Here is a 27,622-nt window from a genome sequence, read left to right as displayed (position 1 = left end):
AACTCAACTTGTTTTCATAGGTAGCAGAAGAACAAAATCCTGCACTCATTTTGAAGAAACATGAGATGGAAATAACCAAACTTAACCAGTAAATGGAACTGTTTAGCTTTGTATTGATACTGGCCCTACAGAACCTGAGCCCGGGCATTTTGATATTTGCCCAATATCCCCTTACTTACAAGTTAATCTTATTATAGCTCAGAAGTTGCCCTAGGTGCTTAGGAATCACCCTTCAATGAGCAATAGCACAAAGTATCTTTCAGTAAAGCTGATGGCACAGAGGATGAGTAAGGTACTCCTAACCTACTTCGCAGCTAAGCTTCGTAGCAGAGATGGTATAACTACAACACAGTGTGGCGTGGCAGAGTTGTGTTTTAAAGTACATTCCTCATGGATCTGAGTCTCACTGATGGTGGACTGTGTTGAACGGGAAACTGCACACGCCATCCAGCTGTTTGCATCTCCACCCAAGCTTTTATTTACTGTCCCGTAGGATGTCAAAAGCCTTCATCCTAAAATGCCACCTCATATCCCCCAGGGGCTCTCAAGACCCCTTATTTTATGTTCTTGGTCCTCTTTTTCCTGCTTTGAGCAGGCGCTTCCCCGGGAACCTTGGTCCCTCTCTTTGCATCATAGCAGGAATGCAAAACTGGTGCTGCCTCTGGCGTGCAGCCGTCAGACGCATCCACACCTTTTTGCGGAATGTTTTTTCAGTATGTGGTAAACCAGGTTATCATCCAAAAAGGACAGGTCATCATCAAAGGCTGTGGGTCTGCAACAAGCTTGCCTCACTTTGTCAGTGACTAGTTTTTTCTTTCGGGTTAAGTTTTTCAAGATCTTGTCATAGGTGGTCTCAGCTGCATCACAAGATCCACTGCAATACCGGAAAATTAGTTCTTCTTTGGTTTCGTATCCCAAATCCAAGTCAGTCACGTTTAAATGTATTTCTGTTAAGACACATCCTCGATTTTTGCCCTTTTGACTCCTCCTTCCCTTTCTGCTGGAATTCTCTATGTTCGTGGCTGCATTTTGCCGGTTTCTCTCCCTCCTAGAAAAAATTGGAGTCTGTTTATCCGGCGACCTCCTCAGTCTTTTAATGGTGGCTTGAATAAAGTCCACTACCTCATCAAACTGACCTGGATAGTCCTCTGGCATATTTGCTGTTTGGGAAAGAGAGAAAAGGCTTTGTCACATGTCAGTTGTCATTAAGTTTGTCCATCCGTGGTTTAAAAACATTAGACATACTGAAGCTGCTCTGCCATCACTTCAGAGCATGCGCCCAGGACCCACAGAAATCAAGGAGAATTTGGAATGGTTTAGATCATCTTGGAAACTCATTTGGGGAAAAATAAATGAGATTATGTATGTATCTCTCTAGGTGATTGCTGATGCTTGGTAGCACTCTAGCACATCTTTCAATGCTGAATGAGCCCTGTCAAAGTCGAGGAAAGGAAAAGCATGTCATGATACAAATATTGGTTAATGGATAGGTGAAGCTACTGTAGAGAGGTTATACAGGCTCTTCCCAGCAAAGCAGCAAAAGGATGAGGTTTTTTTAAAGCAACTTTGTGATTATAATTGTTAATTGTTGTCTTTGCACACCAGCAGCGGTTAGTATTGCCAAAGTCACCTATCAGTAAGGTTTCTGTGTACAACAGAAAGAGAAATTTCCTGGGGTACCAGGCTCAGGTATTATTCCTGGCTGTATGACTGCTTTTTTACTGCTTCTAGGGGATAATTGTTATTGGAGCTTTTGAAAATTTCTCATGGAAGTATTTGTATTACAAGATGCTGATTAGACTGAGTAGAAACAGGACAGGATAGAGGTATGATAATAATTTTCAATAGAAATGTTATTAAAGCATTTTCTTGTTGTGAAGTTAAAATACATATCTAATTTTTCACTTGATATATACTCTACCAGTGATAAATTATTCAAATAAATGTTTAATTTATAAAAAATAATGAAATATTTTTTATACTAGCAGAGTGTATAGAGAGTGAGATTGAATGTGTTCCCAAATGTTCTCAGATTTCAGCTTTTCAGCATGATTTGCAAAAAAATCGCATTTTGAAATCTTTAAACTTCCCATGGACTAAATCCCTCAATGTGATCTGCTTTAGTGAATACAAAGATTTAATGGAGGGTCAGGCTGTCAGGAGCCCGTGTGTAGGTGCCCTTACATTGTATTACTAATGATTGTCTCTTAAATATATAAACTATATTGCAGTATTGAGATTTATTTTTTTCACATTTATTGTGCCAAAAATCAAGACTTGTGGACTCGCTTCCTTTGCAGTAAGACCTAAGAGGATGCTTCTTTCCGTACTGAACCCCTAAGTGCCCACCCACACAACAGACCAATGCGAAAAACCTGGCCCTGCATGTACAGGAGCTCTGTCTCCAGAAGGACCCCTACAAAGATCCCAGGAACTGCAGACACTGGGAAAGGCAACACCCAGTGCAGTGCACCTGGCCAGGGGTTGGTACCTCCACTGGGCCATGAAGGCTTTCAGCCAGTCAAGGTGCTGAGACAGAAGCAGCTCCTCCAGCAAAGCTCAGCGCTGCATTTCCTTAATGAGCAGACAGGAAATAATTAACAGACAGGAGCCCTAATGAGAGACCAGGCAGCACACATACCCAGCTCATACGCAGTGGTATGGACCCTGGTTAACAGGAGAGAGGAAGACATGAGGCTGCCTCCCACTGTGTAGCGAAGGTGCGCCTTCATATTCTCAACAAAAGCACCAAGTATAGAGGAGATGAGGGCAGCAGGATCTTAATCCTGTTACTGGAAAAACCTGCTGAAACACAGTGCATCTGCACATAAGGAAGAACATGGACCTCTTGCCAAAGCAGCCACATCCTAGAGGCCCCTGTCCATGACAAAACAGCGATGGATCAGAGGTATATGGTTTTTCACAGACAGCTCCTGCAAAATCATATAGACTGGTGAAAAAGTAATGAAGGCAGGCAACCTTGTACCCTCACACAATGAGGGTGGCACACGGGAAGCAGGATCCTATAAACTGTAGAATTTGGGACTGGAAGAAGTGAATTACACTTTGTTTTACAGATATCCATGCTAAAGGCAAGAATCTTGCAGACCAGTAACTGTCAAAAGACATGAAAGAGGGATGACTATACAGCTATATGGGACCTGAACAAGGCAGGACCCTGCACCAAGCCCCGTATTCCTGTGACACCAATGGCAAGTGCACCCTTCTTGCACTCCTCCGTCATTACCTCTGTAGCAGGTACCAAAATACCCACCATAAGCTATAGCTACTGGAGGCAGGTAGCTTGGATAGATGTTTCTCAGATACACCACCCAGCTCTGCTGCAGGACAGGCTGGCCTGCCTACACCATACAAATGCTGGCTTAGTGAGCAAGGTCCTGGTCAGGGCAACAGGTGGGCTACTTTCCTTAACAGCAAGAAGATACAGACACCTTGCTAGACTCAGTCAAGCAAGATGACCCACATGGAGCTGGCATAGCCCTCACTGTTCAAGTACAAGCTTGGCCCTGCCACAGGCACAGATGGAGAGAGGTTTGGCCCAAGGCACTTGTTGCTGTGGGACTGGGTGGTTTCTAGGTTTCTTGCACAGAAGCTAGGTTTCTTAGATTATAACCCAATAAGGGAAGGATGTGGCTCTGAGGAGATGGCTCTAGCTGTGCCATTCTCCACTCTCACCTTCAAATAACTGCTCTCATACTACTGTGACTACCCCAGCCCACACCTCTGTCACATACTCCTGGCCCACCCCTTGTAGCAACAGTATGACACAATGAGACGTTGGCTATGGAGAGTAAAACACAACTGTCAGGGAAACATACGAGGGTTTACTGAAATTCATGTAATGGTCAACCATCAGGAAGGGGACAGAAGATTGTTACAAGGAAACCCAAACTATATGTGGAGATTCTCGTTTGCAGCCTTCAGCCTCATACTTATCCCAAGCCTGGTATGCTGCCAGTGGGGCAAGAGGAGGAAGTATCCCCCACCTATGAATTGAGAAAAAAACCTGTGGATTACCTGAAAATATAACAGCCCAGCTAGGCACACCATTTTTTTAAATGGCCTGCAATTCAGGTGCAAAAATATCACCTATCCCTGCAACAGTGCTATATGCAGGAGTCTACTTTGGTTAAACATTAATCAGACAGTTGTAGGGTTCAGGCATTGTCCTGCCCAAGCCAATCCAAGCATGCTCTGGAGCAGAGAAAAAGAGGGGAAAAGGCCCATGTTCTGGACTATGCCCCTACTCAGAGCCCATGCTGACATCTGCCCTGGTTCATGTGCGATGACTGCCCTGGCTGCACCAGGGGAGCTAATGTTGCTGAGAAACTTCTGTGCTGTGAGTGGCCTGTGATATTTAGGGTGGAGGAAACACACCACAGAAGAGCCTTAAGTAACACAGCAGCACGAGGTGCCTACACTGCAGAAGGTGGAAACGGTAGGGCGAAAAGTAGATCAAGTAATCAAGCATATCCAACTAGAGGAACCCTACCTACACACATGGACTTGCTGCAGCCAGAAAATGGGGTAAATAGCTGCACTACTGATCCCACTAATCTCGCTGGAGCTCTAACACAAACCATGAAGCACTCCAAGCTGTAACTTGGGTTGAGGTGTGCGTAGCCAATAGGTCTAACAGAGCCAGGGTTCCTTGCCCAGTTCATTCTCTATTGCAACATCAGACCACTTGGAAGACTCACTGGGAGGGATGCCAGCACTATGAGTAAGATGAATGCCAATTTTATGTCTCCAGGGTGGACTTCCCCTTCAGCCCAGGTGACTGGAAAATATCCCAAGCAGATATCCAAATCTACTGAGAGAACTCCAGCAGTGAACCCCCTGTATTTGGAGATTACATCACTGGAGGAGACACAAGACATGTGGGTGGTATTAGGGAACTGGTGGGAACAGTAGGCACAGAGCTGCTCTCAAGAAAATGTGCTGGACCTATTGACCCTAGCTGGTATCTGCTCACCCACAACTGCACACAGTTACACAGTTTTGTGGGTGCACCCCATCGACACAATGGCAACTGCATTACTGGGCTACTCAGTGAGTCCTTACAAGCTGCTGTAAGCCACAATACCCTCTACCTGTGGATCCCCAAACTAGTCATGATCAATGCAACGATGGCATTGATTCTGGCAGCTTCCGACTGGACTGCCAACATACGCCAAGGCTGCTTCCAAAACCTAGCACTGTTTGAGGAACACATCCAGTCCCCACAATCAGCCCGCCTCTGGCTGCTACAGCTCTGAGTTGTTACACCATCCCACAAAGCCAAGTTTCAACACACACTCAGTGGCACAGTCCTGTGCTCTCAGCGCTGCGTCAAGAGCAGCTGGAGCCACTAACCACTGAACATGGAGCCAAGCAACAGGGCTCATACTGATTGTATGTGGCTTGGTGCTAATTTTCTACTGCTTAACGAAGCATAGCCGTCAGCATGACTACAAACAGTGCTAGGAGTGGCTCTCAGGGGTCTGAAGGAAACCTTGGCAGCCAGGAGTGAAGTGAGAGTTGACTTAGCAGCCTATGCCAAGGTGCCAGTCATGACTTAGCTGGGATATTCAGCTGTCCAATAAGTATGGACACAAAACTGGGGATGAAGAGGGTCCTGAGCTCAGCTGTGTAGCCAGGGAACACCACTGGACTCATATCGGCCTCCTTAGCACCAAATGCTGCTTTGTAACTGAAGAAAGGCGCTTGGCTGAGAGGTACTTAGTTAACCCTCTGCCTCCGACACTGTTTAGGAAAGTTTATAGTCTCAGAACGAAGGTTAAAAGCCTGGCAGTTTTGCTTTTCTAATACTGCATGGACCACACTAACCTGATCGTGCAGCAGACAGAGCCTTCCATGGGGATTTCACACCCCTGGGAGAAGCACATATTATCATCCCTTCCTGTAACATACACATGCATTCACACAAACTGTGTGGATTGTATTTACACATACACAGATACAACTTTATCTAATTATACACGCACATATTTTTTCAAAACAAACTCGTTTACTGACAACATTTGCCTTCTGGTGGAAAAGCTGAGAGAACAAACATGACAGATGCCTGTCACACTGCACAAAGTGCCAGCAGAAAATGCTGAGATACTATGGCAATAGAAACAGTTAAGATCTCTGAGCAGTAGTCCTTCCCTCAAGCTCCAGGGTGTGAAGGAATTAGAATTTAAAAATCCAAAGCCATCGAGGATAGGATGGGATGGCATGGGATATGTTGGCACGGGATAAGAGAGATGGGATAGCCCACGACAGCATGTGTTCAGTATAGGTTACCAAAGGTTTGCTCACACATGTGCTGCACCTCAAAGCCGGTGTTTCCCAAGGGAAAGAACAGTATGTCCTGGAAATGTAGAATCCTCCCTCAGGGAACACAGGCTCTCTGTGTATCTTGTTCACAACACGGGAAAAAGGCTAGCAGACCCCATTGGGGCAGTGTGGGGGGCTGAGCCCCACCACTTAGGACTATGGTGCCAAGATTGGCACAAAGTCATGAGGTTTTGTTTGGGTTTTATGTCATATTTCTGGAAGCTGTTTCCTGCCTGTCCATCTCCCTAGGGAAATCCCTTGAAGGCAGTCTGCACGTGGGCACGTGCACACATTTTTGCATCACCTCTGTCTATCGCCACGCCAGCAGGAGTGTGGGGTAGGAAGCAATGCCTGCGGGAGCTGCAGCCAGCACGTGTGTTCTACTCCCACTCATCTCACTGTCCTGCAGCCCCCTTCCACCTCCTTCTTTCAGTGCTGTGCCAAGGACCTAACGATCCAGGCAGGAATGGGCTAAGCCTTTTCCTCTGGTGGCAACCAGAGCGTGAGTCTGCTTTCTAGCACTGGACTGTCAAGAGTAGGGGGTATGGATGGCAGTCCCTGTGCCAGTCCGCCTCTGGGCACCTTCTCTGTCTCCCATGTCCAGCTAAATCAGGGCTCTCAATCTGTCAGGAGTTTCTCTCGTGACCCAAAAATGAATAAGAAAGCAAAGGGAAGAATGAAACGTCACAGTACTGGTACACATGGGAACCTAGGAGTGACCAGGCTGGGGGCAGAGTTGGTGAACACCAAATGTCCAGAACTCCAGGAGCCAAACAAAAAAAAAAAAAAAAAAAAAGAGAAACGAGACTCACTGAAAATACTAATTAAAAAAAAATATAGAAAATTGCATCTTCTGCTTGCTCTTGGCTTGCTTTCTGAACCTTTAAGGTACACTCAGATCATAGTTTTGAGCCAACCTCTTGGGTTAGGAATGTCGCTTTTGAATGCAAACTGAAATTCTCACCTCAGTGCTGTTCTCTGGAAACTGAAGCTTTGACCTGCCTGTCCCTGAGCACAGTCCATGTCCCCTGGGCACTGCAAGAGCTGGCAGCATGTACGGGCACAGGATCCTGCAGCCAAACACCCACTGTGGTCCCCACTGGCCTCTACAGAAAGCCACCCTGGAGCTCTGCTTTTGGCATACAGGGAAATATGCCTTCCTCCAGGCATCTTCCCCGCTGCAAACCCCCCAGAAACTGCCTTTGCATTTCTAATTAATTAGAGACACTGTGTGCCAGCAGGACCAGGATCTGATGCCTGTGCTTTTTGGAAGAATAAATTATACAGTGTTCAGATGTTCAGATAGACATCTACAAAAAATAGGTCTAAACAAATATCCAAACCGATCTCGTCACATTCTCAAGAAAACAGTCTCCATTAAGGAATTATGGACAATTTATTTCTGCCTGTTCACATGTGACCACAATTACATTTTGTAAAACTAGTCCCTTGATTTCACTAGCAACAGATTTATTTTAAAGCCAAATAGTCCCCCGCAGTGGCAGTAACGCAGCATGGTAGAGCAAGAAACCCTCAGTTCATACCTGACCACAAATTGTTTTCAGTAGGAACAGATGGATCTTCAGCTTTTGAGAAAAAAATCCAGTTACTCATTTTGGTGCCTGGTTATGGATTTAAAAGGCTAGCTACAGTCTCTCCTGACTATGCAGTCTATTATGGCTTACAAGAAAAGCTTAAATTCTATTAATTGCAAAATAATAATTTACGTAAGTGGGTTTTCTTTTTTTTGGGGGGGGTGTGTTCCTTTTTTTTTTTTTTTTTAAATCTCATAACACATGATATTTTAAATTATTTGAAACTTCGTATTTTCCATACTGGTCTTGGGAAAATGTAATCACATCAATGCAGTGTTACCATTGCACTTTGCATATCCTGAGTAAAAGTGATGTAACAGAAGTCACATAGGGTATACTCAAAATGATAAAATTTGGTTTTTGTTTTATATTGTACCTTTTATGCATGTGTTTGTGGCAGTGTGTAGTTACTACATCAAAACATCAGGCCGAACATTTAGCAGAATTGCCAGGATATTTCACTTAAGCACAGCTGTTGTTCAATTAGAGAAATCCAAACAGCAGCATTCAGACTCTAGTTTAAAGTACAGTTTCAAAGTTCAAGGGGGTTAATCCAGCCCATTATAGTGGTAAATAATATTTAGAAAATTCAGATCCAGATATGTGTGAGGGTCCAACGTCCCTTTTTCAAAAACAGTTCTGGTACTTTAATCTGGGCCCTTCATGATTAAAATATTTTATTTCCTTTCTTTCCTGGTTATTTTTTAAGTTTCCTCCAAAGTTATACTCACAAAAACACACCCTGTCCAAACATAGAATTTCTTCATCTCACACCACAAAGGTGTACTTTAGGAGGCCCTCAGAGTAACGCATTTGCAGAAGCGCAACCTTAGCAAGGTTAAAGTCACCAATCTGATGATCATTCTGCTTTGCAAAGTAAACCAGCATCAACTGTGGTGGGAATAAACTATTTATTTCATTGAAAATGAAGTATTTTTCATGAAAAACAAAGCCTATCATGCAGGCATCAAAGCAAAGAAAGGTGTTAGAAATAGTTATGCTGAAAGGTTTTCAGGATTTAAACAATTAAAGTATCACCTCTCTGAGGTATGACTTCGCTTTTGTGCCTTGCATGAAAATCCATGGGGCTAAGGGTGAAATGGAAACCAGTCAGTTGTGTCCATTAGCAAACAGAGCATCAACCACACCAGGGGCAGCTCAGCTTTAAATGTTTAATACAGTTCTGGTTCACTACCTCACTCCCTGCCTCACCAGCTCCCAGGACATGCTGCACCCTCCTGCCTGACTCAGAGAGCCCTTAGAAAAGGAGCCTCTCATCGGTGTCACTTACCTCTCATCAAGGTAAAGTGCTAAACGACCTGGAGGATGACTCCGGGGCCACTCACACCAGTCAGGTGTGGTAAGGCAGCACTAGAAAAAGACACAGGGTTAACCGACCTGGTGTGCTTGCTCCTGATGGAGCAGCCAAGTTTTGTGCTTGTAGCTTGCTAGCTAACCCTGCCACTTCCCATGTGTTGGTCATAATGACAAATCTGCAGAATATTTTGTACTTTTGCACTGCCAGTCTTGGCACTACCTCCCCTTGCATCCTTTGCCTGCTTTCTCACAGGTATGAAATCCTTCATTCCCACCAGAAGATTAAAAGGGAGAAACAATAGGACCATCGTAATTACTGCCAGCTGGAGGAATTCCCTGAGAGCAGGGGGAAACAGCAAGGTCAGATGAACTGGGTGAAGCAAAGGAAGCCGCCTTGTGAGCTGACCTGTCCAAAGAGTTTCTTGCTTTTCATCCAGTCCAGGTGGGGTTGCTCACGAGATGCTGCCTGACTCTGAGATGGCACCTGGGGTCGGGCCCCTCCCCTGGCCTCTCTGGGGTGGGCAAAGGAGTGTCCCATCTGGTAGTCAAGCAGCAAAGGAGAAGCAGGAGGATGTGGTCTTGCCTGTGATGCAAAGCTTTGGAAAAACAGCTCTGAGGCACTAAGGAGCAGACGGCTTTCCAGCGGTCGCTCTCGAGGTTTTGTGACAGTCCCTGTGGCAGCTGCCAGAAGCCTGCCTCACTAGGACCTTGTTGTATGAGGCCGTGTGGGCACCTGAGCACCCACGGAGCGGTCTCTGCACCTGAAGTTATGGCATAAAGAGTGTAAACAGAGAAAAAGGAAAAAGTGGCAGTGTCCTGTCTGGAGCTAGTGACAGGCAAGGCCTGTTGTCTCCTCAGTAAGTTCTTGTACCCCTCCAAATCTATACCACATTGAGTAAATGTCCAGCTTCCCAGGTAAACCTGTGTTTATGCTTAGTTATTTGGTTCTGTCTCTACCCTGCAAGAGCCTCAAATGAGTATGAATGAGTGGGTCCTGAAACCTGTGACCTCTATTAGCGAGAGAGCATGCAGCCAGCTAACAGGCACGGTACTGAGAGTTTAATGGAGGAAATACTGTCAGTAACAAAAAAGTAATTAAAAAAATTATCTTTAGCATCCCTGGTGCAGAAGTGATCCAGCCCAGCCCTTGCATGACATCAGTAAAACCCCACATCGGTCATCCAGCCCCACTTTAGTGCCAGCTCACTGAACAGCAATGGTATTCCTAAATAAATAACAGCAACTGTTCCCAGGCTGCCTGTGCTCTTACATTGCATCTCCTGTTGGGTTTTAGGAGTGTTCCCAAGGAACAACACAGGCAGCAGGAAGGGACCCTATCCCAGTCTCTTCCCTGGGATTAGTAAAGTGGAGCCATCTGGGCAAAACCACGGCTGATGTCCCTCCTGTGGCAACCTCTGCTGCTATCAGATTTTGATCTGACCTATAAATAATACCTGCTCTTCCCCTGTTGCCTTTCGCTACCTGCATTTCAATGTGTTTACAATAGGAACAATACAAAAAGTTTCAATCTTGCAGTTTGGAAATGTGATTATTATAATAAACAGTCCCTGGCTCTAGAGCAGAGGTGTTGCTACTCCGCTTCAGAAGGTCTTATGTTGGGATGTGTGGATCATGGTCTGCCAGTGCGGCATGTGCTTGGAAAAGCTAGGTCTTTCCCAGCCGTTACACTGGATACACACTTCCTGTTGGAAACTTCCGGAGTAATGGCTGATTTTGCTGAAGAGGTCTTACATGCTTGGGAAGGGAGCAGAGGTAGTCCAGATGTTTTTATGTAGCTTGTTAGTTAAAGGGGATATGACCAGCTTGCCTCTGAAAATGCGGCCACCCGAGAAGTTCTGGCACACCACTTTTAACACTGCCTGGCCACGATGCAGGAAAACAAGTATTTTGATTTCAATGTTTGCTTCTTTTGAAGCTTATTCCTGTTCAATAATCATTAAAGCATTAGTACAAGTCCCACTGACTTCAAAGAAATGTATCTGCAGGTTTCAGTTTAAGTGTTGTACCAATACATACAGCCTAAATACCTGCTAAGTCTTACAATGTGGCTTTACTCCTTAAAAAGAGTGCTGATATTTGAAATGCCTCACGTAATTGATTTTCTGTCCTTGATCTTCAAACCGGACATACTGTAATGCATATTTTGTGTCTTCATGCTTTGTTTGTACCTGTCTCAAATCTTTTTGATTCCGTTTTTTTTTCTTCTCTTTGTAATTAGGACTGGATTTCCAAGGATCATTGAAATCTTCCCTTTGATTCACCTTACCAAATACTACTTGATCAGAAATTACAGCTGGTTTTGTCAAAAATGACCATTCTGCAGTGTCAACCACTCTACCAGCACTAATGTGACAGTGGCCTATTACTTGTCATTAACTTACTACCTCACAGGTATGAGAATCCACAAGTGTGGTTACATGATGTTTGGCCTAGGTACTACAAATTTTTTTTAAGTTGCAGATGCTTGATAGTGTGTGTGGGGGTTGAAGACTGGATATTTGCACTATATGTTCCATCCCTGATCATCTGCGGTTGTGGGGAATAAGACCTGATGACCCCAATGGCTTCTCTCAGCCTCTGTAACTTTAAATGTTTCAAACCTACTTACAGTCCTAATCAGGAACAGTATAATTTACAAAGACATCACAACTTATGAATCTGAGGATGCTCTTCTAGTGCAGAAATAATGCCTCCCCCATCAATTCATCAATAGTCACTACACAGCTGAATTCTTCAGATTTTCAAGAAGTGGTTTGCAGCTTTTTGTCTGCAGGCCACGAACACAGGGATTTCTAAAATGTATTGAAGAGGCCTATAAATGGTGACCAAAAAAGGCATATTCAGGCACCTTATCTAGCAACCCACACCTACAAAACATCTAAAAGGACCCACACTTTCAGTGGCAAATTTCTGAGGTCCCTAAATTGAAAAAGCAGTAGAGAAGTAAAACTTGAAAAAAGGATAACTCTTAAAATGAGAATAAAACCATATTTGCCTGCATTTCACTCCTCCCCTCGAGTCCTAGAATACCCTTCACAGAAATATATTCACTATTTACACCTGAGACTGCTGAGAAATCAGCTTCTAGGGCTACATGCAGCTGGCTTTAACCAGATGGGTCCTGTTCTTTTTTGGTCCACAATTTTGCTCATGAATGGGCAATCTTGAATGCTTGAGATTTCTAAATGCCTAGATAACCTGGGCATGACCATGCAAATGAACTTTACTATATATATGCTGGCCCAGGGACACAGGCATGCTTGGTCCGACACTGGCTGGATGTACCGGCTGTACTGGATACGCACAGATCAAATGACGCAGTGTGGCACCTGCTCAGTGTGGCAGATACCTCTCCAGTGCACTGGATTTACTGTGCATAGGCAGGTTACCTCTGCAGCTTCTGGCCGTCTTAGACTAAAACACGTATGCCACACCATAGGTGTGTTGAGCAGGAAAGCCTGGGCAGAAACATGAGAATTCTGGTTCGTAACACTGAATGTGCCTCATAAATATTGTAGGGAAGGAAATGCACTTGACTGGAAGTTTAATTTAATACTGGTTATGCCTTAGAGAGTCCTACAATATCACTGTTTATTCTAGATACTTTCCATATTAGTTGATAATGTTGCAGCTAAATACAGTAACTTAACATTAAAAACCTCTTAGCAGGCGTATGAAGAATTTTTAACAGAAGTGTAATGAACACATAGCACAGTGTGTTACAGCATAACAAACATACTGAAGGAGCTCCAACAATGCATGACCATCCTCAGTAGCCACAGAGTAACTCAGATGTTATAAGACAAAAAACCACTTTTTCCTCCTGTTAGGAGGGAAAAGCTCATGGTGATATTTTTCATTTAATACTACATGCTTACCACTAATTCTTACTAAAGATGCTCATTTGATCAAAAGATTATATATCATATCCTGGACCTTAGGATACTCCAGTCCTCACATACATGTTGATTACGGCCATACAGTGGCAAGCAGTTTTATTCACTGGGAATTGCAAATAAGTCAAACCAAGTGTTTGGCTTCTTTTGCACTGTCATGTTTCCGAAGCTGCTGACTTAGTATTTTGTTTATAATAATTTAGTTTATATTTCTCCTGTTTGCAGTTGCTATTTAAACTTGTGGCGTCCTTCCTCCAGCAGACTGAAGCAAGAGGGAAACAAAGAAAGGGTTTTCTAGCCTTACAAACTCTACAGCTACTCTTCTTTGTGTGAAATAAGCTATCCTATGAGCACTGACGTCTAAAACACCTATAAACACTGGATTCATGTCAAATGAACTGCATTTATGGAGGCTACTCTCAGGCCAGCTACCAGTCCACTGAAAAATGCAGAAGCATGCAATTGCCAATACCCTTTGCCATCTCTAATTACTGCCCTGAACAGCAAAGGTCAGCACATTACACCTGATCAGCCCAGAAGGTTAGGACCTTGCCTGTAGGCTGGAAGGAAGGAAGGTTTCCAGCCAATCTGAAAGGAATGGGGTAACATCAGGTGACCTCAGTGCACTTTGCAGACAAATCAGTCCCACCAAATAAGAACACAAAAAGGCGTCAAGGGCCTGGGAAAACAGATCTGTGCTCTAGCAAGGTGTTTGGCCAGTCCCTAGGAGTGGGACATGATCTCACAACCCTACTAACGCCTGCTGCAAGCAGTGCATGGCAGACCTGACCTCTCTGGAGTAAAAGCAATGCACACCTTGGAGCACAATTGCTACTCCCCACTCAGCCTCCACAGGGATTGTTTCAGAGGAGAGCAGTGCACTGCTCTTCGAATGAACACAGCACCCAGTCCTGCTCAGCGCCCACACTGCCCCATGCAGATGAGCCGAAGTGGGTGATGACAGTGCTCCCACCGCTTCATGAGCTGCCTCCTGCAAAGGCCCTAGGCAAAGCAGATGACCAACAGCATCCACAGAGACATTAATACACAGCAAGTCCACCAGCAGATGGGAGGAGGAGCTGTGAGCGTGCCTGCATGCTCATGGCATACTGCACTCTTCTCATGAGAGAAAGCCCAAAGAACACAGGGAAGCCCACATGGTGTAGACATGACTCCTCTTGCATAAATCGTTATGTGTCTTTCACGTGTTGAAGGGTGCGTGCCACCAAATGGTAAGCAGAGAGAAACAAGTATGTTAAAGACGCTGATGGTGATGACTTGAACAAAGTGCTGCTGTGGCAGGAAGGCAGCGAAGTGCTGGATAGGATTGGCCTCATGGGCTGTGTTTGCAGGCTGTTCTCCAGACACCACACACCTTTAAATCAACTAAAAGCAGTGTAAAAGTGGATCAAAGTATTTCACTGCTCTCTTACAGCCGCCTTTCTGCAGGTCTCCACTGACTCATCCAACTTGGCAACATAGCAAAGAGTTTCTGACTTTCAGGCATGGGTGATGCGTAAACAGCTGCCATGCAACCACCACAGGAACTCCCTGGGTTTTCCCCAGTTTCTGTCGTGAAGAACAGCACTTCTTACTTTCCCCTCACAGTCAGGCCCATTTATTTGTGATCCGCAGGGTTAAGAGATGGAGACCAAACTACTGGCCCTTTCTCAAATGACTATCCTGGGCAACAACCTGCAACCCAACTCTGCTTGGCAAAGCCTATGTCTGTGTCCTGCAAACAGAGATATCTGGAAGAGGATGTCTATTGATACTACCATAGCTCAAGTAAAACACAGGTAACTTGTTTCTTCCCACTCCTTGTCTACCCAATCCACGGGGGATGGGGGGGGCGGGGGGGAAGAGGCAACAATGAGAAATTTCAGACGCCGGGAACAGAGAAGACTGCTGCTGCCGCCTGAGCCCTTGACGTGCTGCAGACAAACCAGCTCACCAGGAACCATATTCCCAGAAGTGAGTTTCAAGATAAAAACAGTTATCATACAAACACTATCACTCTGGAAAGATGGAGTGTTAATGATCTCCAACCCTGCAGCTTCTGCCAGAGCTACAAATTGACTGGCACCACTTTTTCTCTGAGGCTCTTCTTGCCACCAGCAATGCAGCAAGCCTGTGAAGAGGGGACCAGCACAGTGCCTCAAAAGCTGATCTCTGCCTTTTGTGGGACAGTACTTATCCCACCACACAGCTTGCTGTGGAGATCACCACATGTGACAGCCTCCCAGCCCTGGGAGGCTGGAGCCCTGGAAGGAAGAGCTTTTGGCCAACCTCCCTGTGTGGAGGGGCTGAAAGGACATCAGGGGGTGCTGGTCTGCAAGCAGCAGGAGCCTGGGCTGGGACCCACAGAGGTTGCAGCCTAGGCAAGATTCCAGCAGGGGGGTAACATAAGCAAGAAAAAGAAAGAAAGAAGACTAAGTGGAGAAGGAAACAGATGTGTGTGTGTGGAAAAGGAGACGGGTGTTGGGGAGCGGACGAAAGTGGAGTCACAGCATATGATTCCCCACTCAGTGCCTCCATACTGTGTTAGCCTGGCTGCTCGTGGAGAAACCAGAGCAGGGCTGCCCACGGCTAGAGCTGCAACAGGCACAGGGAAAAGACATGCTCTAGATAAAGAGATAAAAATGAATCCCATTTACTGGATTCTGTCTGCATCCTGCAACGAGCTAAACAGAGGGCAGAGCAAGGGCAAAGGGAGCAACCTCCAAGCTGTGCCTATGCCTTTGCTAAATTAACATCTCCCAAATTCATGTGAGTATTTTGCCACTTCTTAATGAGTCATATTAACTCTCACTTTAAAAATCCACCAGAGTTAGTTTAACACTCGCATAGCACTGTGAAAATCCTGTATCTGCTATTGTAGGAGACCTATTATTAGCAAGGCATTATTATTATCTGTCATCTGGATCGTAAGCTGTCTTACTGTGAGCTGGTTCATGTGGATTGCTCTGCATGAAGCTCCTAACCCTGCCACTGCTACTCTCCTGTAAATTTCCATGCAGACACACTAATTTCAGAATCAGGATCCAAGGAGGATTTAATGAAACCCGGCAGTCCTACAGGATGAGCACAGTGCCTCCCACCATGGAGCCCCATCTCCATTAGGACTTGCGCCCGCTACGGGCAGTGACTAACTGCATTGGCAGGTCTGAGCAGGGAAAGGGAGGTTGAAGCGGTGGCGCAGCAGTTTCAGTGCCTGCCCTGCAAGGTCGATGTATCTGATCCTCCTCTCAGCTCCCCTGCATACAACTAACTTTCCCACCTCTCCAGATTTTTCAACCAAAGGGATGTTATGACTGCTGGGAAGGTAGGGCTGGAGGCTGGGGGGGAGGAGTGGGCATGGCCACTGTAATTGCCAGCGCCAGGCTTTGGAGGATGACTTGTTTTGGAGCTGCTGGAGCCAGACCAGAGCCAGTGATGCTGACTGGGGCAGAAGTGGGGTCAGAAAGTGGGGAGGCCATTTCCTCACCCTGATGCCTAGGCAAAGGGGAGCAGGTTTAGCAAGACAGACAGCAGTGGCTACAAAGGGGAATGTTTCTTACAGTCACTGTGCACAGCATAGGGAGGCAGCAGGCTGATGGGGGAGAGATCGTCTTCAGGCCCCTCTACCACTGAAGGGGGCCCCTTGGGAGGCGTCTTACCGGTGGGCAGGGGTGAGGTGGAGACCGTGTTGAGCAGCACCACGCAGACAGCCACAACATCCCATAACTTCATCTTAGATCTCCTTCCAACACGGGCCCCTGGCAGAGAGAGAGGCAGGGTTAGCTCCCAGCTGCTGTGGTCCCCCCCGTCCCGCCCCCTCCCTGCCAGGCCTGAGACAAAGGCGAGCAGCCTCACACTCCTGATCAGCCAGGTCCACCCTGGCCAGGCCCAGGGACAGAGCAGGGGGAAACAACCTGTGCTCAGCTTGGCGTGTCGTCCCTGTCCCCCCCCCCCCCCCATTGCCTCCCAGAGCGAGGGAGGTGGGCTCTCCCCAGCAAGAGGTGTGAGAGAGGGGCAGGCAGGATGGCCTCCAGCCCCTCGCTGCCCAAGCTACCTGCTTTGAGGGATGCTGGCAGGCAGGCCCCAGGAGTCTGTGCCCAGGGGCTTGGGGGTGTGACTGTGTCCCTGTCCTGGCAGGCAGGTCACCTTGTGCTTGTCCTCCTCCAGCACCCAGATGGTGCCAGGGCACCTGTCCCCAGGCTGGGCCAGGGCGGACCGAGCTGATCCGGTGTGCAGGGCTGTGCAGATTTGTTGTGCTACAGGCAAACCTTGCTTTCCCTTTCTGTCTCTTCTCCTTTCTCTCTCCTCCCCTTCCCCCCCCCCTTTTTTTTTTCCTCTTTCCCCTTTCCTGTCCCCTTCCCAGTCATCTTTCCCTTTCCTTTTCCTCTTTTTCCTTTTGTTTTTCTCTTTGCTTTCCTCCTCACTTGTCATGTTTCCTTCCCCTGCCCTCTTCCTTTTCCCCTCCTTTCCCCGTCCCCTCATCTATTTCCTTTTCCCCTTCTCTTCCCGTTTCCCCTTCCCCTTGTTTCAAGATTTCCTTCTTCATTCCCTCTTTTTCCCCTTTTCTTTTCCCTCTCCTCTTTGTTTCCATCTCCCCTTCCTTTCATTTTCCTCTCCTTTTCCCATTCTTCCGTGTTTCCCTCTCCTCATTTCCTTCCCCTCCCCTACTTTTCTTTCTCTCTTTTTTCCTGCTCCTCTTTCTTTTGCCTTCTTCCTTCCCGTGCCTCCTCTTCTCTTCCCCTTCCCTTTCCCTCTTTCTTCTCTCCTCCTCGCTCCCCGCCGTCCCGCCCGCAGCCAGCCACGCACCCGATGCCCGCCGTCCGGGGGTGACGGCTGCCCCAGCCCGGTTCGCCCCGGCCCGGGCGGCGGGTGGGCGCAGCGTCCGGCCCGGGGGGCGCAGCCCCGCTGGGGGGCTCGGTGGCGGCGCCGGATCCTGCGGCGGGGCTCGGGGCGCGGCTGCCGCCCGGGGCCCGCCGGCACCCGCCGCCCGGTGCGCGCTTTCCCCGCCGGCCGCTGCCTTCGCACCTCGCCGGGGCCGGCGGCTTCGCGGCGACGCTGTGCCCCCGGGAGGGTGCCCGCCACGGCCCCCCACCGTCCTCCGCGGCCCCTGCCTCGCCCTCACCTCTGAGCTGGTCTCGTCGGACCCGAGATGGACATTAACGCCGGGGAGCCGAGCGGCTGGACGGGCGGTGCATGTGGGCCGGGTCGGGGTCCGACCGCGGGGACCCTCTCTGCGCGAGGGTGGGGGGGGGGCGTATGGAGGAGGGGGAGCAAGGTCGCAAGTCTGGATGGAGGCAGAGGGGAGCCGCCAGCACAAGCCCCGGCGGCCTCCCCCGCCGCCGGCGCAGGTGCGGTGGCCGCGGCAGGAGCGGCGCCGCGGGGGTCTCTGCCCGCTCCGGCCCCGGAGCCACGCTCAGCAGCGGCGGGAGCAGCCCGAGCCGCGGGGAGCGCCGCCTGGCAGCGGGAGCTGGCTCTGGGTGCTGCTTTTGGGACCCTGCCTGGAAATCTGAGAAAGACACTCCATCAACAACTGCGGGGAGTCAGATGAAGACATCAGGGCTCCTGTAACGCCAGCTGGTCCAGCACCGCGGGGAGCCGCGCACCGCTCGGACACGCACGCAACGGCGGGAAGGAAAAAAAAAAGCCACAAAAAAGCCCCCACCACGACAAAAACCCACCCCAGCTCAGGTGGGGAGGTAAAAATTTAAAAAAAAAAATAAAGAAAAATTCAAAGCACCCCCCTCAGCCTGCTGGGAGAATCAGAGGCCGGCGCTGGGATTTGTGGAGCCGGTAGCAGCAGCAGCGAGGCTTCCTCCTCCAGATCGGGGGTCCCGTCGCGGCGAAAGCTTAGATCCAGGCGGGGACCGCGGCGGGAGGCCGGGCCGGTGCCGGGGAGCGCCCGCTCCGGCTGCCCCGGCTGCGCTTGGGCGCGCCCGGCTCCCCGGGCGCCGGCGGGGCTGGGCGGGGGGCGCGGGGCCGGCGAGGCGCGGGGGGCGCCGCACCCGCGGGCGGAGGGAGCGCGGAGCCGGACGCGCGGACGCGGGGGCTTTGCCAGGGCGACTCGGCGCCGCAGATGGATTTATAGGGCCCTTTGGCAGTGACGCGCCCTCCGCTGATTCGCTTTCAGACCCAAACACACGCTGGCCCCCCGCACCGGACCCCGCGGAGCCTCCAAATATCTCCCGGCTGAAGTCACCGGCCCGACATACCGTGGGCTGCGCGGCCGCCGGCGCAGCCCCGCGGCCACCCGCGGGCCCCGCGGCGGCGGCGGGGCCCGGCCGAGGTAACCCAACACCGCGTCCCGCCCGCCGCCGCTCCCCGCGCTGCCGCCGCGGCCGGGCAGGCGGAGCGGCGGTGCCGGTGGGGAGGCCGCGCCCTCCTCGCCCCTCGCCGGGCGCAGGTGCCGCCGCCGCGGATCCCCCCGCCGGTGGCCGCGCTCGCCGCGGGCCCCTCCGCGCAGCCCGGCCCCGGCGCGGGGGGCGGCGGGTTGACTCGCCGGAGGCCGCCGCAAAGTCGCTGTAAACAGTCTCGGCTTTCAGCCCTGCGCCGTGTATTTATGACTCACCCAGTTGTCCGGAGGTATGAGGTCCTCATGTCGCCGGTGCTATGAAATTAACGCGGCGCAGCCCGGGCGGGCAGCGGGGGAGCGCGCAGGGCTTGTGCGGCGGCCAGCAGACCGCTCCGTGCTCCCTGGGCTCCTGCTTTTTATAAAAAAAAATATATCTTTTGCTTTTAGATATTTTTTTTTTGAGGGTTTGGGATGGAGCAGCGAAACTCCTAGGAGACGAGCTCCCTGCCGCAGCGCGCCGGTACAAGCGCCGAGCACCGGAGCTGCGGGGACGGAGGGACCCGCGCTGGGCACGGCCGGACCGGCGGCAGAGCTGCCCCGAAAGCTGTAACCTGGCTGCGGCTTTGTTTCCGTAGTCCCCCCCTCTCCCTCCCGGGTGTGTGTATGTGTGTGGTTACGGTTGTGCAATTCACATGTGTGCGCACCGGCTCGTCCCTCTTTCCCGCGAAAGGCGAGCAGCCGCCGGGCAGCCCCGCCGGTACCGCCGCCCGGGGGTCCGGCTGGGAGGGGATGGAGGCGCGGGGCGCCGAGCCCCGTGCCCCGGGCACCGCCAGCGGCACCGCGGGCTGCCTTCCCCGAGTCCGCCTCTCCTGGGCCACCTCGCCTGCTGTACGTCCCTCTCCCTTTCCCATCTCCTCCCCGCCGTCCCACTCCTCTGTGTATGTCCCGGCCAGCCCAGGCCCCGCAGGGGGAGGATGCAGGAGGCGGGTGGGACCTGCTCCCGCTGCCTGCCCGGGGCTTTCTGCACAGCCCTTGCTACACCCATTGCACCCTCTCTGCAAGGAAGCAGGAGGACCTCAGGCGCGGACCCCGCAGCCAGGCGTGTGCACGCCGACAACGCCTGTTTGCTCCTCTTCATCGGTGTGAAATGTACTGAGACCTCCAAGCACCCAGTTCTGGATGAGATCTCAGGACAGGGGCCTGAGAGGGTCTGTAGAGGGGGTCGTGGTCACCTCACTGGGTGTAACAGGAGTGAGGTGCTATCCCTGTGCCCTCCACCATCAGAGTACCAAAAGTTTTAAAGATGTGTTTATCGGAAATTTGGAGGGGTCTGCTAGTGTCATCTGGATGGGCTGCCAGGACAAATATTTCTGCAGGAGGCGTCTTTTAAGTTTCCGTTGGAGGACAAGATGGAGAGATGAACATGAACCTCCTCGTGAGGCCCACTGGGCAGCATGGCGTTTCCATCCTCCTGCTGAGGGGAAATTTCACAACTATCTTCCACTAAATGGGGCATTTGTGATGAAGGGGGCAGCTTTCCTTGGGAATGCGCTCCCCTCTCTACAGGAGCAACAGCTCTGCAACTCAAAAATAATGTCTGAATGGATTACTTCATTAGATTTTCAAAAATGTCAGGCTATTTATTTTTGTATTTGGGTTAAGACTCATTTGCACAGAAGAGATTTCTCATAAGAACAGCAAAATAAAATACCCCCCCCCCAAAGTTTTCTCCCATTATAAATTTGAAACAGTATTATACTTCATTAATCACTTAAAATTTATCTTAACTTTTCTCAGTACAATTTAGTGATAGACACTGGGAATAAAAGTTTCTGAAGTGCGCCCTCTTTATGGACGACAATGGGTGGAGCAATGACAGAACAATCTGCTAAAAAGAAATAGAGTATATGATATCTATACAATAAACACACAGGCATCTGATAAATGCATCTGTTTATATATATACGTGCATGCCAGAAGGGGACAGGAGAAGGCACTACAAGAGGCAGTGGCTGGATTGGCTCAGTGGTACCATTCAGGCTGTGCTACCTCTGCCACAAAGTTATTTGTGTGTAGCTGTGAGCTGGGTGATAGATGCAAGTGCCGTATGCATCAAGTGCTGTATGCACAGAAAGCCATTCCCAGCTGCCAGCCTGACCAGAGCGGGGCAGGAAGGTTAGAGGAGTGGGTGCAATGCAGTGACTCTGTTAGAGGTCAGGGGCTGAGACACACGTTGGTTACCGCATTAACATGCAGTGAGATGGAGTCCTGGTATTTTAACTAAAAGACCATTAACTAAACCTTTACTACACATATTGGGTAAAATGAACTCAATGAATTATTTCTTTGCATGCATTTTGTCAGTGCAAAGCCACTAATTTTCTTTAAATAACACCAGGTAATGAAGCCACAGCAGATACTGTGTATCTGTAATGCTGTAGGAGTTTTATTTTTCCTTGCTATTAAAAGCTGCTGAAAGCCCAGTTTTTAATATATGCAGTACTTAGCTCACGTGAACCATAGCAAAAGGAAATGTTATGCAGATGTCTTAGCTGCACTATTAGGATAGTTGAAATAAATGATAAGTAAACCTGTTAGTTTTTAATCACAAATATAATGTATGTGCCTCCCCCTGCGCCACCGTTGTGAGTCTCTTGGTAAGGAGGGTGACTGAGAGCCCTGTGCACTCTTGCTTCATGGAAAATACAGTAGCTACTGGAACATTTCTGTAGTCCTGTTAGAAGTTAAAAAAAAGCTACAAAAACTTAAGAATTTATTATATTTTTCTACAGAGATCATAAACTTTTAAGCACAAGTGTTTAGGAGCTGCTTGAGATAAAACTTTTTTTGGTGAAGAAAAAACCCCACAAACCTGCTGTCAGAAAAAAAACCAGAAAGAGAAAAATGACCCGTTCAGACCTAAATAAAGTGTGTCTTTACATTGTAAAGGTTGCCTCTTTTAAAACAAGCTAAAAAGCTGCTTGACACGATGCAGTATAGTCTCATTTTTTGTTTATATGTGTCAGCATGATGTATAGATCTCTTGAGATGTCAAGCGCTCCATATTGTAATTTCCAAGTTAACTTTGAAATACGAAACATGATTTTCCAGTTGCAGTGTGACTGCTCAGGCAATAAGCGGTTGTTTCTTTGGTGTTAGTAACAGAAGATTGCACTGTTGTTGAAGCAACTGCCCTTGGAAGTCATCTGGGTACCAGGGAAATGCACTGAGCAGCTGCAAGCCTGGGGAAGCAGTCGCATTTTGGGCTACAGGTACCTGATCCTGCATGATGTCAAACACCCTAGACCTGCACGAAGTCCCTGCAGGGTTGGGCCATTGCATGAAACTCAGTTTTGAGCATTCATTCCCTTTCTTTGATTTAAGGTGATTAAGTTTTGTATGAATTCGTGTGTTTTGGCAATGTGGGTGGCCATTCTGCTCTGCACTGGCATCCGGCACTGGACCTGACATTCCTGTATCCCATGGTATGTGTGTTATGGTGACTACTTAACTGGTGGGCAAGGGCTGAGACCTTAATTTAGGTAAGAACCAGAGTGAAAATGTGGCAGCATAGGTATCCTGCTGGGCAGTGCAGGTCTGTTGGGGCCCATGAGGTTTGCTCAGATGCCCAGCCTGTGCTGGAGCTCAAACTACCTGCATTGCTCAAGCAGTCTAGTTAAAGCTAGCGCTAATTGCTGTGTTTATTAGAATTATTGTGAGCCAGTGCCAAGGTTTGTTCTGTAGCCTGGGGGCCAGCTGCTGCTGTTTGACCACATCCTTCCCACTCCCTCCCAGAGAGGGTGGCTGCATGCATGTAGCCTTGGGGGTGGCTCCTGGTCCTTATGGACTCCTGCACCCGTGTGGGGATGGGATTGCCTGGGATGGCATGGGCCCCAGCACACCAGAGCCATTCACCCAGTGCAATATTACTGGTGGTTGGGCCTGGCAACATCCCTGGCAGTGTTTGTTTTCCCAGGATATTGCAGCCAGCATGTCTCTGCATGCTTCAGGCAGACCTCCCTGTGTAATGGAAACAAATCCTAAGCAGTGGCTCTTCTCTTGCTGGAGTGCGAGGACAGAAGACACCTTCTTTCTAAAATTGGTTGGAGATATGGCAAATGGGGCTTAAAAGCAACCTTAACTTTTCTTCTCTTTGGGTAGATATTTGCAGAACTTTATTGTAGATACCTGCTTGTATTGTTTAACTTGTATATTTATAGGTTAAGTCTATCATGTGATGGAGAACACCGTAGGCAAATTGTGTTTAACAGTTCATCTTAGCAGTGTCCTGTGCCCTAATTCCCCCCACAGGTGAAGTTTCTTTATCCTTTAGGAGGCATTTTTCAGGGAAATACTAGCAGATTAGGCAAAGCTTTTCTGCCAAAGCCTTTCATGCAGTAGTTCTCTAGCAGAAAGCTTCTCAAAGGACTAAGGAATCACAAACTCAGGACCTATTCTAGTTGCATACCTCAAAAAGGAGCCTGGTAACAGGTTGTTTTTTGAACTTGCTAATTAAAAGTAATTGTAAACAGCTGTCACATGCTGCTACTGTTTTAATTGGCATTCATCACAGCTGCATTTGTATTATGCTGCCACTAGGATCCTGTTGTATTTGCTCTAATCTCAGAATGTGTCACCTTCTGAGAGATTTGGAGATCATAAAAGCATGAGGGCAACATATTTGTCAGGGTTGAAGGTCACTAATCTGTACTGAGAGCAGCCAAGAGGAACAAGCCATGCAGAGGGACAACTGGAGCAAGCAGTGACATTTTGCAAAAGTGGTGAGTTTTTCCATTTGGATTCTATCTCACAAGGGTTTTTTCCATATTTCTGAATTTGTATTCTCCTGTCAGATGTTAGTGTAGGACATGAGGAGCGCCATTCAGAAGTATTCCCCACCTTGTTAAACTTCTGCCAGGCCAATTTGGTCAAAAAAACCAAACATCCAAACCATCAAATTTTACAAGATGTGTAGCAGAAGCTTGGTTCTTTTGGGTGAACATCCCTCTTAGCCTGTTACTAAGGCTAGGAAGAAGCATCTCAGCGATATGAATGACTGTTGATACATTCAGCAGAATATTTAGCTGTTTGCTTATGACAGACTTGCAGCTGTAACTGCATTGTCCTTGTAAACCACTGGAATGTCAGATAGCAGTGGTTGTCTTTAGCCTGAACATTTAGACAGATGTTTCTGTTAGGGTGAGCAGAAACACATCGTAATTGGGATTGGTTATGACAACAACTGGGCTATAAATCTTTTGCTCCTTGCTTATATGTGCTTCATCATGTAGAAACAGTTACATGATATTTTTTCTCTCCTTGTGAATGTGGAATTATGGCAGTGTTTGTTTAAAATTTTTTTTACATAAATTGGTTATAATGTGTGCTGACCATTAGCTTGTAATGCTTCAGCATGCTGGCTTACTTTGGGAAAACTATTACTGAAACTAGAAACATTTATTCGATTTCTGTGTTCAGGAAGAGGCATTTGTGAGTATACTTTCACAGAGCAGAAGACTTATGACTTGTTACAAATTCAGAGGAAACAGCTCACATGCAAAATGGGTATAATAATGATTAATAGAGCTGTGAATTTACCCATCTGAAAACCTTCATTGGTTAAGAAAAAAGTTCTGAAAACTTGAGGCTGTAATCTGGGGCACAAAGAAAACTCTCACACTTTATTTATACCAAGTTTCTTTCAAAGTCATTCAGTAGGAGCCAGTCGCTCTTGCTTTGGTTTTTGTGAAGTCTTTGTGTGGATTGTGCAAAGACCTCCACCTCCTTTAGCAAGGAAAAACATCGGTGCTCTTGCCTACATCATTGAGCTCTCCATGGTAAGACTGAAGTGCAACGGTGTGTGTCATCAAAGCCAGGTTAGATGGAGCTTTGAGCAACCCGGGCTAGTGGAAAGTGTCCCTGCCTGTGGCAGGGGGGTTGGAATTAGGTGGTGTTTAAGGTCCCTTCCAACCAAAACCATTCTATAATCTTCAAGGAGGTTCCTCTGAAGATTACATTTAGCATCTCAATTCAGCAAAGCAGTGAAACGTTGCCTTTGAGCTAGGCATGATTAGCATACTTAGACACATGCAAACTTCCTGCTGAATTGGTTCCTGGATCTTTAAATGTCTCAGCATGGAGTTATATTTACACTGCTTTTCTGCAGGCGAAGTGAAAAAAATAGACAGTATTAATCAGCAAACTGAAATAGAGTGCAGCCATTTAGGAATGTAGAGGTGAGTAAGTGAAGGAAGGTGTGAAAGAATCCCAAATTCACAGGAATGATACAATCAGTCATTTTTAGGCTGCAAAGAAATGTCAGAAATGTTATGATTTGCAACACAGCTTCTTATAAAAGATAAAAAATCATATTGTATATCTTGGCATGGTAGGATGCTGCAAGACTTCATGGATAACTGTTGGTAGATTTGCTATAAAGGTTTCAAAGTATCTGCTGTCTTAGGTTCATGAAAGTCAATATAAAATCAATATTGGGAACTACATCTCTTCTTACTCCAGCAATATTTCCATTTGCTTCATTGTGATGACATCCTGAGGGACTGGCTGCCCAGAGTCAGCGTGGTGCTGCTGGATGAGGGACAGTTCCAGCAGGCTTGTGCAAAAGCTATTTCCCGTGGATAATTATCGTTGCACTGGATCAAGTCACCTGCTCATTCCCACTCCCTTTTTTTTTCAGATCCTTTCCCAAAATCACTCTTTATCTCACCTGTACTCCCTGAGCCACTGTATCAGGTTTTTCAGAACTTCTGGTTTTGTGGGGGAACGGAAAATAGAAAGGGAAACAAGAATACAGTTTTTTATTTTGTGAGAAGAAAGTCACTCTTGTGCGTATCATTATTAGCTAAGATCCTAAGGAATTCACTTTTCTGGAAATGGGTAAAAGGGGAGTTTCCCCACAACCTTCCTTCGTTATGTTTCCCTTTGTGTTTTTCTTATGGGACATTTAGAAAGAAGCCAGGGAAAAACTGGCAGATCTCTTCAGGAAGAGCATGTGATATCATGCTGGGAGCTGTTAAAGGTTGTTTGTTCAAGGAATCAATTATTTTTTGCTTGGTGTGTTTAAAGCCCAACTTGCATTTTTAGATGGGGGAATAAACCTATATTGCAAGACACTTCCTTTGTGTTCCAGACCTTTGCTATAGGAATGGGGGTCAGATGTCAGACTGTGAGGAAAACATGTGAGGAAAAATTCAGTGAGGCTTCAATAAAGGTAGCTTTCAATGTGAATTTAGGTTACCCCAAAACATCAACAGACTCCTTAATTCAGAGACATTCCCAAGATATCAAACTACCTGATCCTGAAATCACAGTCTTCACCTCCTGACAACCCCGGACACAAGCCCAGTTCTGGCGCCAGTCTTAGTCAGAATTTCAGTGACATTTGGCTCCTTTGATGCTCCTTCACAATTATTTGACTGTTTGTGTCAGGATGGCCACAGCAGCTCTCACCTTTCCATTCTGCAATCTTCCCTATGTCACTCTTTCCAGGTGCTGCAAGCAGCACCTCCTGCCCGCTATAGGCAACCCTGGCATTGCTTCTTACCCCTCCCTTTATAGGTTATCTTCCATGCCTAAAAGCTGCTATGTCCTCCTCTGCCACCCATTTTTTAGTGTTGAGGATGCTCTCACCAGGGCCAGGAAGGTCTTGTGCCTGGGTGCTGGCAGCTAGCAGGTGTTCAGGTGAGGGGAACCCACTCCTCAGGTCATGGGGGTGCAGGTGCAGGTATCGGGCATTGGTCCTCTCTCCTTACAGCTCCAGCATTTACCTCTCTGCTGGCAAAATAAGATTAAGCAATAATTAAAAAACAAACAAACAAACAAAACAACAAAACCCCCAAAACAACAACAAAAAATTAGCCTAACCCCCCCCCAACAAAAAACACCCATAAACCCCATGATCTCCTCTCCCCAAAACAAAACAAAGAAACCCCAAAATAACAGAACTGTTTGGTACTGAATCCTCTGAACATGTCACTTCATCTCTGTTCTCTTTATGGGAATTCCAACAGTTCTTATCACATTCCCTACTTTGTACTGAGATGGCTATACATTTAATGAGTTTTTTCTGTGTTTTTTTGTGGGGAGGGAGGGACCAGAGGAATAGAAGTAGAGTAAACACAAACAGATCCTTGACAGTA

The 27,622-nt window shown here is 47.8% G+C and overlaps 1 protein-coding gene across 2 annotated transcripts; it reads right to left on the bottom strand.

Moving 5' to 3' along the window:
- Positions 1 to 380: 380 nt before the first annotated feature.
- Positions 381 to 18,811, bottom strand: GDNF (glial cell derived neurotrophic factor). Of its 2 annotated transcripts, none has more exons than XM_037374636.1 (3): positions 18,297 to 18,811; positions 16,735 to 16,932; positions 381 to 1,160 (listed from the first exon to the last, which is right to left on the bottom strand). In XM_037374636.1, exons 2-3 carry the CDS (start codon positions 16,904 to 16,906, stop codon positions 676 to 678), a joined length of 657 nt encoding a protein of 218 aa, XP_037230533.1. In that variant the 5' UTR covers positions 16,907 to 16,932; positions 18,297 to 18,811; the 3' UTR covers positions 381 to 675. The 2 variants fall into 2 exon arrangements, with proteins under 2 accessions (XP_037230533.1, XP_037230532.1); XM_037374635.1 differs by having other exon boundaries at positions 16,834 to 16,932.
- Positions 18,812 to 27,622: the final 8,811 nt, after the last annotated feature.

The sequence above is a fragment of the Falco rusticolus genome, chromosome Z (assembly GCF_015220075.1).
Source record: "Falco rusticolus isolate bFalRus1 chromosome Z, bFalRus1.pri, whole genome shotgun sequence".
NCBI classification, from domain to species: domain Eukaryota; kingdom Metazoa; phylum Chordata; class Aves; order Falconiformes; family Falconidae; genus Falco; species Falco rusticolus.
This window is presented reverse-complemented; position numbering and strand designations above follow the sequence as displayed.